This window comes from Charadrius vociferus, unplaced genomic scaffold, assembly GCF_000708025.1.
Source record: "Charadrius vociferus isolate BGI_N301 unplaced genomic scaffold, ASM70802v2 scaffold529, whole genome shotgun sequence".
Lineage (NCBI taxonomy): Eukaryota > Metazoa > Chordata > Aves > Charadriiformes > Charadriidae > Charadrius > Charadrius vociferus.
Genome location: NW_009650172.1, coordinates 748,632 through 762,024, shown reverse-complemented (window position 1 = coordinate 762,024; position 13,393 = coordinate 748,632). Strand labels below are relative to the sequence as shown.

Below are 13,393 nucleotides of genomic sequence, written 5' to 3'. Positions count from 1 at the left end.
CGCTCTTCCTCTTTGTGCTGCTCCTCCAGCCCTGGAGATCCCCCGCCTCAAGCAGAACCTGACAGACATTTGGGTGAACATCAGTGACTCCATAGAGATGCGCTGTAAGGTGGACGGCAACCACGTTCCTGAAATCAGCTGGTACAAAGACGAGAAACTGGTGGAAGAAGTGTCAGGTACAATGGGCTGGGGGTGAATCAACGGCAGGGCATCATGTCTGGTGGCCGGACAGCTGAGCACTGCTGGGTTCTGGGAGATGCTGTGCCCGGGCAAAGGCGCCTGTTCTCCAAATTGGCTGAACTCTGTTTTTAATCATGTTCTATCCCAGCTTGATGCAGTGCCACCAGCCAAGTCTGTGCCCTAGGGCCTGGCTCAGCGCTGTCTGTGCATGTGCACATTCAGCTGGAGAGCAGAGAAAGAGATATAAATCATTCATCTTCTTACTCCCAGCCCAGTGCCTGTCATCTCTGCTCACACAGGGACCAACCCCGATCCCATAGAAGGAATATGGGAAGGATCCAGGCACATTGCAAAGGGAAAGGAACAGGTCCTGGAGCTGAAACAGGGTTTGACACGCCAGCTGGACTGCCGGGGCACCATCCCCATCCAGCGTTGTCTACGGGGGTTTTGTTCCCTCCATACACTGCCTGGGGAAGGCCCTTCCAGGGTATTTCTGGGGCCATCTGACCCTAGAAGAGAGCCTCTACCAGCTGGTGCAATTTCATTCTGCCGTCTAAAATGAACCGGCCAAAAAATAGCAGCCTTATTTTGAGCATGAATGAGTCCATTATACTAATCCCCCCTCCCTGTGAGTGACCACTGTAACCCTCTGTGCCTTACAGGGATCGACCTGGCAGACTTCAACCAGAGGCTGAGCATTCAGAGGGTGAGGGAGGAGGATGCTGGGCTCTACCTGTGCAGCGTCTGCAACGCTAAGGGCTGTGTGAACTCCTCGGCCAGTGTCTCCGTGGAAGGTATCAGCAGCCATGACACCCCTGGGGATGAAGGGGTGGAGTAGGAGCATGGCCAAGGTCCCATGCCTCTTCCTTGTGACACCAGGCAGCAGGAGGCAGTGAAAGCCCCTCGGCCTGGCTGGTGGCGTGGTGCTCTCACAGGAGGATCTGTAGTCCAGAGCATGTTTAGCTCAGGCAAACACACCTCCCCAGTCTCCCCACAGCCTGCAGCAGGCCACAAGGGACGGCTGAGCTGGGGCACAGAATGGGAATCTCTGAAGCTACGATTTCCCTCCTGTCCCACAGGCTCAGATGACAGGACCAATGTGGAGATTGTCATCCTAATTGGGACTGGGGTTATCGCTGTTTTCTTCTGGATCCTCCTTATCCTCATCTTCTGTAACATCAAAAGGGTACGTGACTGTCTCTGCCCCAGGGCAGGGGAGGTGGCTTAGTGGGGCTTGGGGCAACACCATTGCTGTGGTGTGGGGCTGTATGACAGCATCTGCCAAAAGGAGGTCATCGAGTAACGCTTCAACGGTTCTCACTGCCAAGGACAGGGTGCATAAGGGCTGTGGTAAAGGAGGTGACAGGGAATGGCCTTTGCCAGGGGAAAGCAGGTCAAGGCAGGCAAAGGAACCAAATTCCCTCTGGGAGTCAGCACCCAGTGCAGGGAGGGCATCTCCTCACCCTCTATGTTGGCTGATTCCTGCAGCCTGCCCACGCAGACATCAAGACAGGCTACCTCTCCATCATCATGGACCCTGGTGAGGTGCCCTTGGAGGAGCAGTGCGAGTACCTGCCCTATGATTCCAGCAAGTGGGAGTTCCCACGAGACCGCCTGCGCCTAGGTGAGCTGGACCCCCTCCCTGCCACTGCGCGCTGCAGCCAGGGCTTCCCACCAGCCCTTCAAACTCACCCTCCAGGTTTCTTACACATCTCTGCATATTTAATGCCTTCTCTCTGCCTCAGGCTTCCCATCTTCTTCCCCACTTCCCCTTTTCATCCCTAAAGCCCAGCTGTGCCTGGGAAATCTCTTTGGGTCTGACTATAGACAGATCTGAGCCAACCATAAGCCCAGGCATCACTGAGACCAGGAGACCTTTGGGCGTGCTTTAAAACCCATGTCCATATTCTCTAACTGGCAATCTGGACAGAACAGCCCAGTCCACAGCAGGCATCCCAAGTTCAGGACCAGGACTGCATCCATTATCCTCCTCATGATGAGATATCCGCTTGCAGTCTCTTCCATCTGTCTGGGAGTGTTAAAAGGACTGCAGACTACCTTTGAGGCACAAAGCAGTGACATTAGCCCTGGCTGCTCTGCTGCAAGGTGTCACGTTTACCTTTCCCACACGCTCTGCTCGAGGGCAACAAACAGCCCCTCACTTCTGCAGGACCATTTCCTTCCTACACTTTGTCCATGCCAGCTCTGTCTCAGTTCCTCCCATCATCCTTTCTCTTATTCTCACCGACAGAGCAAGCAGCCACCTGGGAAGGGCACAAGTTCCACTCCTTCCTTTTCCTTTATGACCTTATTTCTTTCTTCTTCCCGTGGTTTCCTGTTGGGTGTTTTGTTTTTTTCATTCCATTTTGCATGTGCTGCACCTGCCTTTCCTCACACTGCCTCTTTCCTTGCCCATAGGTAAGGTGCTGGGTCATGGTGCCTTTGGGAAGGTGGTGGAAGCATCAGCGTTTGGGATCAATAAAAGTAACAGCTGTGAGACCGTTGCAGTCAAAATGCTGAAAGGTATGTAGACAGAAAAGCAGAACATGCAGTCTCTGTGGACAGCAAAGGATGAGGCATCTGCCAGGGAATCTCCACCCTGTAAATGCCTGTCTTTTACATAAAGCATTTTTTAAGGCCCTGGAAAATTTTTTATCTCCCACAAGCACTTCTGGGCGCTTCTGCCTGAGCCAGCCCTGAGCTAGGGAAGAGGAGCTGGAGCAAGTCTTTTAATTTATGGCTTTTCAGCCTCAACACAGTTGATCCTCTTGGCCTTCTCTTGCGGATGCTTTAGCCCATTCAGCTGCATGGGGAGGCAAGTGGCAGAACAGACAGCAGGGACTTGGGGAACTCAGCTTTAAAAGAAATTTAGCTGTCTGCAAAGGGAAAGAATGAGATCTGTCTCAAAGGACAAGCAAGACTCCAGAGCCCCTCTTTGGCAGGTCACTGAAGGAAGTGTTGCTCCTAGTTGCCTTCTTCCAGATGTGCCTGTTTATGGGCCAGGTTCAGAGCTGGGTAAGGAAATAGGTTGCAGCTCTTACCTAGCTCTGAGGGCTGACTTGACTTTGTATGGTCAATCCAGAGTGTAATTTTAAGCTTCTGTGGCCATGCTTTCAAACACACACCCACAACATTATTCCGTAATTTGGTACCCAACAAATACTGAGGCAGTCTCTGGCCAGCAGTGGTCTGTATGTGAAAACCCGAGTCATGGCTCATCTCAGCAGCACTTACCACTGCAAGAATACAGATGATCTGCACAGCAATTGCAGAGGGAAGCCTGGCTGTGCAAGGTTGCTTTACAGTCCTTTGAGGCATGGCTGTCACCTGGCCCATCAGCTGCAGCTCAAGAGGATGCTTCTGTCTCTCACACTATGTTTACTAATTCCCAAGTAAGGCAAAATGCATATGGGGAAGCAGAGAAGCATGAAAAAGGCACACAAAACCAGAGAACACACCCTGAGGGTAAAACAGGGAATCAAGAGTTGATGTAAATTAGACACTCAGAGAGAAAATGCAGCACAGAGAGCTGGCAGGGGCGTAAGACTGTGTTTGCTATTGGAGAGGAATCATAAAAAGATATTCTGGGTTTGAGCTGAGACAGTTACTCTCTTCAGTAATGACCAAGAGGCTCAGATGCCTTTTGTTTCTAATTTTCCTTCAAATTGTTTTATGGCTTTTTACCTCTGTTTGGAGGCTGAAAGGGCAGAAATTCAAACGTGTTCATCTGTGCATAAGCCTCAAGTAATCTTTTTCCTTGTACAGCTATCACAAGGAAAAATCTATTGGGCACAGGTTGTGTTGTCCTTTGCTCTGGGTCTCTGCACCTGCAGGGAGTACCCTACGCGTTACAGCAGGGATCCCGGGATCTCCAGACAAGGCTCTGACATTTCATATGGGAACATGCAATAAGAAAATGTACCAAGGCTCTGGGGTCACAGCCTCCTCAGCAAGACTCGAAATAACACTCTGATAAGAGAAGGGTGGTGAGGGGGAGTGAAAAGCTGTGAGGAGGCGATATGACACGGTCTGTGTGTTTGCAGAGGGAGCTACTGCAAGCGAGCACAAGGCACTGATGTCAGAGCTGAAGATCCTCATTCACATCGGGAATCACCTCAACGTCGTGAATTTGCTGGGTGCCTGTACCAAACCCAATGGTAAATATCGCAGGGCAATAGGCTGTGCCTGCTCCCAGAGGTCAGTGCTGATCCCCTGTGCCCTTTCTGCTGGCCACATGTGTGACCGCAAGGACATATGGAGATGTTGTCAGTGTGTCTGTGTGTATTTAGTGCAGGCGCCACAGCTCAGCAGGGCTGCACAAAACATGAGTTGGGGCAAATTCTGATCATCCCAAGTCCTTACCTCTTCCCCTGACCTTTGGTGTCTTCTCACCAGGTCCACTCATGGTTATTGTTGAATTCTGCAAGTATGGAAACCTCTCCAACTATCTGCGAACCAAGCGGGAAGGATTCAGTCCTTACAGGGTAAGTAGCTTCCTTTGCCCCTAGGGACCTGTCCCATGTCTGGGGAAGGAAGATATATAGCCTGAAACATGATCTGACAATGGAAGAAAGACACCCTCTGTCTAGCAGCAGATCAACTTTACATGGTCATCTTGGTTCATGTGTACATCAGGGAAGTAATTGCTTTCTGCGATGGAAAACAGGTGCTTGCAGGCCAGAATTACAGTTTAAGAACTGGAAAAGATTGTACAGCTCATGGGTGCAGGGCTTACAGTGTGTGTTGCTTGCTGAGGTTTGTGTTTTGGTCTCCTTGGCAGGAGAAGTCTCCCAGGCTGCGTATTCAGGTCCAGTCCATTGTGGAGGCAGTGAGAGCAGACAGGAGGAGTCGTTCTGGGACTAGTGACAGTGCTATCTTCAACCGCTTTCTGATGCACAAGAGCCAGACAGCGCAGCCAATCCAGGAAGGTAATACTCTAGCCTTAGCAGTAGCTCCTCACCTGTCCCACCAAAGAAATGCCAGACTTGGCTAACTTGGGGAATGGGTAGAGCATGACAGTGGGGAGCTGGGACCTAGTCTTGGAGCTGATCACTCCAGTGTTGCATGGCAATTCCCTGAACAGGACTATCACAGTTGTCTGTTGTCTCTTGTAACAGACTCTCAAAACCCAGAAGGGAGGATTAAATCCTTTGGATTTTTTTAGCCTAAAAAAAGGAGAATGGAGGGGGATCTCAGTGGGTCCTCCCTAGGGCAAGAATGATGAACTGACCTTCAAAGTCTCTTCCAGCCCTGTTCCCCACAAGTCTGTCTGACTGACGTGTGCTGGAGGCTGGACTCATTCTCCTCACACTTAAGCAGGTTCCCGCCATGTGCTTTCTGCTACCTAAGCAGAAAATTCTACTGGGGAGCTCGTTACTCCAGTTAGCACTGGGGACTAGCTGTATCTCACCAAGGGGCTGGTTGTATCTCACAGTGCTGGAGGGAGGCAAGGAGGACAAGAGACCGCTCGCTGTCTAATCATTTTCTTGTACTCTTGGACAGTGGATGACTTGTGGCAAAGCCCCTTGACAATGGAAGACCTGATCTGCTACAGCTTCCAGGTAGCACGTGGCATGGAGTTCCTGGCATCCCGAAAGGTGAGTTCTCTCTTTCCTTTGCTCCCCGCTTCTTTTGTGCATGCCTGACCAGGGAAGTCCTGACTACAGCCACTTTACAGGTGACACCCAGACAGATTCAGTGATCTGCCTCACACTTCTCAGGAAGTCTGAGGTAGTCCTGTGTACACAGAGATGAGAAATTAGTCCTCTTGGATTTCATCCTCTCCTTAATCACCTCCTTTTGAAATTTTTAACTCCTTCCCACTTCCACCATTCCCCCATCACAGCTCAGGTTCATGAGGGAAGGGGGGTGCTCTGCACTTTCTGATGGTGGTTGCTGTCTCTCTGATTTTACCCCTTCCTCTTCGTGTGCCCTCAGTGCATCCACAGAGACCTGGCGGCTCGCAATATCCTGCTGTCAGAGAACAATGTGGTCAAGATCTGTGACTTCGGCCTGGCCCGGGACATCTACAAGGACCCCGACTATGTCAGGAAAGGCAGTGTGAGTGCCATCTTCTCAAACCCTGTACAGATTAGGCCCCCTTGAGGTGTTCATAAACTACTCTGGGGCTGGAATAAACTGAGAAAAAGATGAAAAAGGAGGATTGGAACCACTTGTGTGTCTAGGACCAGGAACCATTGGCCCAACGATGTATGTGCTGTCCTCCTCCTCCAATCACCATACCTCTGTCTCCTTCCTTCTGCCGCTCAGCCTTTCATTAACTTATTCTTCTTTCTTTATATTCTTCCCTCCCCCTTTCAGTGTCTCCAAGCCTCCCTCTGACCTAACCAAACCTCCATTCTTCCATGGAGAGAGGAGCAGGGCTATCAGCTCTGGATTCCTTTCATCCCTTTCACCCCGTTGCTACAAGAAGGGCTGTCCCGGGACATGTCCCTAACTAAACACTTATGCCCTGCCTCTCCCTCCTGCAGGCTCGTCTCCCACTGAAGTGGATGGCTCCAGAGAGCATTTTTGACAAGGTCTACACTACCCAGAGTGATGTCTGGTCCTTTGGGGTCCTCCTCTGGGAAATCTTCTCACTAGGTGAGTGGTAATAAGGGTCACATGCCACTGAGGGAGGCAGAACCTCTCTTCCCACATAGCAGTTTGGTGGGTGAGTCTGTGCAGGAGGCCCTGACACTCTGAAGCATGTCTAAGAAGTGATGGGAAGAGACACCAGTGTGGACAAAAGAAATATGGAGGCCATATCCATCCATGAACAGGGTGATGGGAGACAGGTGTGCAGAGGTGGCCTCCTGCTCTGAGGCTGAGGAGCCTGTCTCAGGCAGTACCATGGACTTGGGCTGTGTATGAGAAGTGACCACATCTCCCAGTGTTTTGTGAAGAAGGGCGGTCTCAGGGAAAGGACTCGTTTCTCATGACACATTTCACGTTCCCACCTCTCTTTTAACCTGCTTTAGGGGCATCTCCATACCCTGGAGTCCAGATCAACGAGGAGTTCTGCCAGAGGCTCAAAGACGGTACCAGGATGAGAGCCCCAGAGTACGCCACAGCAGAAATGTGAGTCAGAAACCTCACGGATCCCAGCACAGGTCAGGGCAGGCCCCTCTGTGGGATGCAAAGACCTTTCAGCCAGGATGGGGGATGAGCCAACATCTCCTTCATGCCAGGCAGATGCCTGGAGGGCAAGCCAGATGGGTTTGAATGCAGGTCAGAGCTATTTAGGAACATCAAATCCCTTGTATACACACACTGGGATGGGTCTTTAAGTGGACAATGTGCTTTCCCACTCTGGAGGGTATCAGAGGTGTCCAAATTAGCTCCTTGTGAATTGTTATATTTAGTGCATAATGAACCAACCCCCTTCCAGTAGGTCCACATGGCCAATGTGCTGGGGATGCCGAGCTTTCCTTCACAGTGTAGGTACATGCTGTCCCAGTGGGCACGGTGTGGGTGGAAGCTGCAGAGTGGGGTAGGAAGGGGTTTCTATGCCATAAAACCAGCATCTTTTCTTGGCAGTTACCGTATAATGCTGAGCTGCTGGCACAGTGATCCCAAGGAAAGACCAACTTTCTCCGACCTGGTGGAGATACTGGGGAACCTTCTTCAGGAAAACGTCCAGCAGGTGAAAACCTCTCTGTGTCCCTGCTCAGCTCCAGACAGCTCTTTTTTCTCTCGCCACTAGCTCCCTTGCTGTGCCCTCCTCTGACTCCCTGGCCAATGCAGTACCTTTGTGTAGGCCAAGGGATAACAAGGGGTTTCTTGGATCAGAAAGCTCTGTTTCCCAGAGGTACTGGAGAGCTCATTTCTGCAGTAGCCCTCTCACTGCATCCTAATATAGCTTCACTCCTTGCAGGGCAGATACCCTCTCAGTCGTCATTCCAATATTTCCATCCTAATCCCCAGATGATTATTTTAAATTTTTCAGCTGAGTCAAGGCCCTGGCACTCCTGCCTCCCACACGCCTGCATAATGAAAACCAGGACTTTACCAGGGTTTCTGAAACTCTATCCTCAGATCTAAATGTCAGGGCCATGTGAACCAAACAACTGTTCCATTACAGCAGTCAGATACACAAATTTCCCTGAAGCTATTACTAATCGCTGCCATGCAGTAACTCACCAGGACTTTTAACTGCAATGAGCGTGCAGCTCTGATTTGAACATTTTCTTGATGTTCCATTTCATAAGATGATCGCTAAATGCTTAAATAAGAGTACTTTCTCATCCTGACGTCCCTGATTTTAAACTTTCAGCACTGGATCCCAGCACAGGCATGACTAAGCCACGATTGTGCGCCCCCGGAGCATAGCGCTCTGTTCATGGAGGCTAGAGAACTGTAGGTGCTGTAGGTCTGGGTTGTTTTCCTGCTCACACACACCTCCATGCACCTGCAACACTTGCAGCTACTTAACGCAGAGGGCACAGAAATCTCCAGCCAGATATTTTGTCCTAGAGAAACAAAAGACAAACCAGAAATTTTCCTCCCCAGCTCTGACAGCTTCTGCTTGTAGAGCCTTTTCTTGTGGGAAACTCCTCCCCTTCTTGTAAGGCCACTCACTGTTCTTCCTACCAGGAAGGGAAGGATTACATCCCACTGAACGACTCTCACAGCTCAGAAGATGATGGTTTCTCCCAGGTGCCTTCCTCAGCCCAGCAAAACTCAGATGAAGAGGACTTTGACATGAGGATACGCTGCCACAGCCTAGCAGCAAGGTGAATCCCCTCTGAAAAGGGCAGAGAGAGTCCAGCAGGCAGCCAGCAGCCCGAGCTGCTGAGGGATATGGGGAGAACCCAGGTGCAAGATGTTGGAAAAATCTCAGGGGATCAGGGGTGATCTGAGCATTTATGCCATAGCATCCTGCTTATAAAAGCAGAATCACTTTCCTTTGGTGATGAGAAAGAACCCTTGGTGTGTAAGCCTATGGCATTCCTTCTCCTGCCTCCAGCTACACTGCCAGAGCATCACATCCCGCTAAAGGCATTGTGACCCATCAGGCAGATGACGAAAGAAGGTGTCAGCTGGGTCTCTGCGCTTCTGCTAATGCAGGAGCTTCATCCTATCTGTGTGTAACTAACCCAAACAATTAGGCCTAGGCTTCTTGTCTCTGGGGAGCTGTGATAGTGGGATGGCTGGGATCTATATTACATTATTCTGTTTATCCAAAGTTGAGAGGTAATAGGGACCTGATTCCATCAGGAAGTCTGGGTGCTCCCCACTGCAGAAGCAGTATGGGTTTAAGAGGCCTAAGGTGACCCCACTCCCCTCCCAAAATCCACCATTTGGGTCATCCACCTCTCTGCATACTTTGGTTGCATGGAGAGGAGACGAGGTTGGGTTCAGGTCCTGTTTATTCAGGACATTGAGTCTGTTGGTTTTACTGAATACAGTATGCTTCTGTCGGCAGATACTACAACTGTGTCTCATTCCCTGGTTGTCTGACGGGAGGAAATCAGATCAGGTGTCCATCCAGGATAAAGACATTTGAAGAGTTTCCCATGACACATACAATGTACAAGGCACACCCGGTGAGTAGCATCTGAGTGGAGTTGAGCAGGGGGCAAAGAAACGTCCAGCTGTTTCCTGACACCTTTGCTGTTAAGATCATGTAAGGAAAATTGCTCCTATCTAATGTCAGTCTGTCTGTGTCATTCCTGTTCAGTCCGTCCACTCCTATGCACATTCATTTCTCCACCTGGCACATAGGGGTTCCTCTACAGCACAGCTTGTACTGCCTGAGTGTGAGATAGGGAGGTTAGATCTACAAGCAAGGACTATAAAGGACCTCAGAGAAGAGCTGCTCTTCACCCTTCTCAAATCTGTGAATATGGCCTGGTTAACCATACTCAAATCCAGACAGGACTAGATAAATCCAGTGTTCGTCTGGAACTCCCCTGTCCTGACCCACACAGCAGTGTGCAGTAGGGGCCCTCCTGGCCTCTCTGAACTGGGCTGGTACTTACGTCCTCTATAGTGGCAAAGCTTAAGTCATACTCTTAGTCTCAGAGGAAAATCTCGTCTCTTACAGATTTGATAGCAATACATCTTCCAGGCAGGGAGCACTCTTTTTTTCCCCAAAAGTGGCACTGAACTGCATGCACAAATCCCATCTTTGTACATACTACTTTTAAGAAGGCACCTAAGATAATCAGTTCCAGCAAGACCATAGAGCATGCTGGTAAAGTGCCTCTACTCCTTTTTCCCCATCACTGATACACATGATCTCATCTCCTGAATGATTCCTCCTCCCTTCCCACTCTGATCAGTCGACAGGGATGTTACTGATAACTCCTGTTGCTTCCTTCCAGGACAATCAGACAGACAGTGGGATGGTTCTGGCATCTGAGGAATTTGAGAGGATAGAAAACCGACACAGAAAAGAAGGTGGATTCAGGTACTCCTTAAGACTAGCCACTCAGACCTCCCTGCTGCCAAATGCAGACCGGGAGGCAGCTCTTGCTGTTTCCCCATAGGGAAGCCATAGCCTCTTGGGGCTCTCAGCAGCAGCAGGGCTGTGGGCCCTCAGCCAGATAAATCCATGCACACATTAACAAGAGGCAAAACGCATGAAGAACAGACCTGCCTGCTGCTTCCTAGGGTTTAAAAATATAAACTGTGCCCATTCCATGAGAACGTGTCCGTTAAGGTAATGAGGCACAGTGGAGTGACCGTGCTAATAGGACTCAATTATTGTTGACATTTTCTGGTGAAATGCATCAGGGCTTGTTCAAGCAGTGGCAGGTGGGATGGATGGAAACTATGCAGCTGCCACCTCCCTCCCCCAGCACTGACCCATGTGCTGCGGGGTCCTGATGTGGCACTGCAGGGATGGTACAGCCTTAGGACTTTCCACATGCCAGTACTAAGCCTGGAAGGTTGAGCTGCCACTCTCGGGGCTGTGGATGTTATGGATGGTTATGTCCTTGCCCCAGGCTTGGAGACTGGGTGAAAACCTATCCAGCTCATCTCTGCTTGGTGCCTGAGCAGGCTGGGACCTTGTCTCCATGACAAGCGTGTTGAGCGAGCCATGTCAGCTGTAGATAAGGACAGTCCCAAGCCTGTTCCTCACCTCCTCTGCCTCCCAACATCAGATCAGACTGGTCATTGTCCCTTAGCCATAGCCCTATGGCCTCTCTGCTGTTGTATCAGACTGTCCCCTGCTTCTTGTCCTTGTCCTCTTTTCCCTAAGACACACTCCCATTGTCTCCTACACCATGGGCTACTTGGCGTCCCGTCTCCTGGAAAGCACTGCCCTTGAACCTCTCCTTGAATGTGTCCCTGCCCTCCCTCTCGTGACTTCTTGCCAGTCACCTGGTATTGGCAGGTGCTGAGATGGGGTTGCTGATTTTCTCCCACATCTTCTTCATCATCTTCCTCCATTTCCTTTCCCCCATCCTGGCTGTTGGTTTGTATCAGTTTCTGTTACTCCTGCCAGGTGTAGGAACAATCGAGGCAATGTCGCTTGTCTCTCACAGCTCACTGGGGTCCCAATCCTTCCCTGGGCTTCCCAAAGGTATCTAGAAGAGCTGAAATAACTCTGTGGCCAGGTTATGTGCAGATTTTTCACAAAACATATGGGCTGTGCTTAGGTTTAGAGCAAGGCCTGGTGCAGTGCTTTGAAATGGAGGTATAGGTCCATTCCTGACCCAGCCTCTGCCCCATACATTAGCAGATGCTGTTTCCTGAAGCTGGGATCTCTCAAAGCAGAACAGAGGCTTTCCAGGAGCGCTCAGACTGATCTTCTGTGTCTCTCTCCCCACAGCAGTAAAGGGCCCAGCCGAACTGCAGAGCTGCCAGGCGAACAGTCGGACCTGCGGGGCAGATGTCGGCCGTCGTACGGGTCCCAGGTCGGAGGCCAGACTTTTTACAACAGTGAATACGGGGAGCTGTCAGAACACTCTGAGGACGGCAGCTGCACCCCACCTGGAGGAGGGGCTAGTCCCCCCACTCTCCATGCTTCCTTCTTCTCTGAGCAGTACTAACGACATCAGGCCCAGGAGGTGCCTGCCAAGGCATCCCCTCTCACCCTCCAGGCGTGTCATCAGGGTCACTCAGAGCTTCTCCTTCAACCTACGCCCAACCCCAGCAGGGAACCTACCCCGAACAGATGGGGAACACCAATGTCCTTGGAACCGCAGCACGATGGCCCACACAGCACCTCCAGCTGCAGCTTCCCTGTGTCGGGACTGGAGAGAGCGCCTCGCTGATTCCTCGCGTTTCTTTTCTTCCTGTGGCTCAGACAGATGCATTCTGCCGGCGAGTGGGTGCCTGTGTTCAGTGCTACAGCACCTTCTGCCTAGCATCCAGCCTCCACTCAGATCAGCTTCCCATTCAGAAAGCCCATTTCAGGTCAGATATAAATAGATCTGTCTTAGTCTCAAGTTTCTTCCTGGTGTGCAGCCTGAATGTTCTTCCTTGGATTGCTTCCTTCTCCTCTCCTCATGATGTCAGCTGCTGAGCTGTGGAGCAGAATCAAAGGGAAGAAATCCCTAGTGGTATTTGCAGCAAGAGCAGGACATTTTAAAGAGGTGTATGGAGAGATCCCAAGGGATCTTTGTAAATGTTCATGCACACTGTTCATTCTGGGTAGGTGCCAGCCTCCCCATCTCCTCTGCAAGCAAAATCCACACCCCTCTCGTCTCTGCTGGGGGGGGAACCTGTCAATCTGCCTTATCACCAAGATTATTTTAGCCGTCTCAACGCAGGTAGTGCTGAATAGGTCATCAGCTGGTGGCTAGAGTCCTCCCAGTGAGATAAATAGCAACTCTTTTTGCAGGCCTTGTGCAAAACAGGGGCTTATATACTCTGGGCTGGGAGCAGGTTACTCACAGTCTGCTGCTCTTGCCTTCCCCTTCTCCCAGAGCAGTGCTGAGATCATTTGTTGCTGGAGTGAGAAATTAAAGCAAAGCTGTGTTAATTTCAGCTGGCTTCTAAACATAGAGCGAAAATGGGTTGTTTGCTGGGAGGAAAAGGATCAAAGTGGTAGGGAGTGAAATGTTTATTTTCAAGTTGCTGCAAGGGTTTTGGAAACAATGGAAGGAACAGAGCTCCAGCAATGAGGTGCCCTGGGCTGCATCCCCTTGTGTGCTGGCATCACTGAGTACATGGAGGGCAGCACCCAGCCAGGGCTCAAGCCCCAGTCCTTCTGTATGGACAATTCTGCACCATGACCCATCCTGTCACCCTAGTTCCC

At 50.7% G+C, this 13,393-nt stretch overlaps 1 protein-coding gene across 1 annotated transcript in view; it reads left to right on the top strand.

The window, feature by feature from the left end:
- FLT4 (fms-related tyrosine kinase 4) overlaps positions 1–12,871 on the top strand; it is a 35,689-nt gene extending 22,818 nt beyond the window's left edge. The window contains exons 13-29 of the mRNA XM_009892580.1: positions 30–176; positions 843–974; positions 1,260–1,366; positions 1,669–1,804; positions 2,599–2,703; positions 4,224–4,337; positions 4,576–4,664; positions 4,961–5,108; positions 5,683–5,777; positions 6,118–6,240; positions 6,672–6,783; positions 7,161–7,260; positions 7,720–7,825; positions 8,776–8,915; positions 9,608–9,728; positions 10,509–10,594; positions 11,963–12,871. Of these exons, the coding sequence (XP_009890882.1) occupies positions 30–176; positions 843–974; positions 1,260–1,366; positions 1,669–1,804; positions 2,599–2,703; positions 4,224–4,337; positions 4,576–4,664; positions 4,961–5,108; positions 5,683–5,777; positions 6,118–6,240; positions 6,672–6,783; positions 7,161–7,260; positions 7,720–7,825; positions 8,776–8,915; positions 9,608–9,728; positions 10,509–10,594; positions 11,963–12,182 (2,081 nt within the window). The 3' untranslated portion in view covers positions 12,183–12,871. The remainder of the gene's footprint in view (positions 1–29; positions 177–842; positions 975–1,259; positions 1,367–1,668; positions 1,805–2,598; positions 2,704–4,223; positions 4,338–4,575; positions 4,665–4,960; positions 5,109–5,682; positions 5,778–6,117; positions 6,241–6,671; positions 6,784–7,160; positions 7,261–7,719; positions 7,826–8,775; positions 8,916–9,607; positions 9,729–10,508; positions 10,595–11,962) is intronic.
- The last annotated feature ends 522 nt before the right edge of the window (positions 12,872–13,393 follow it).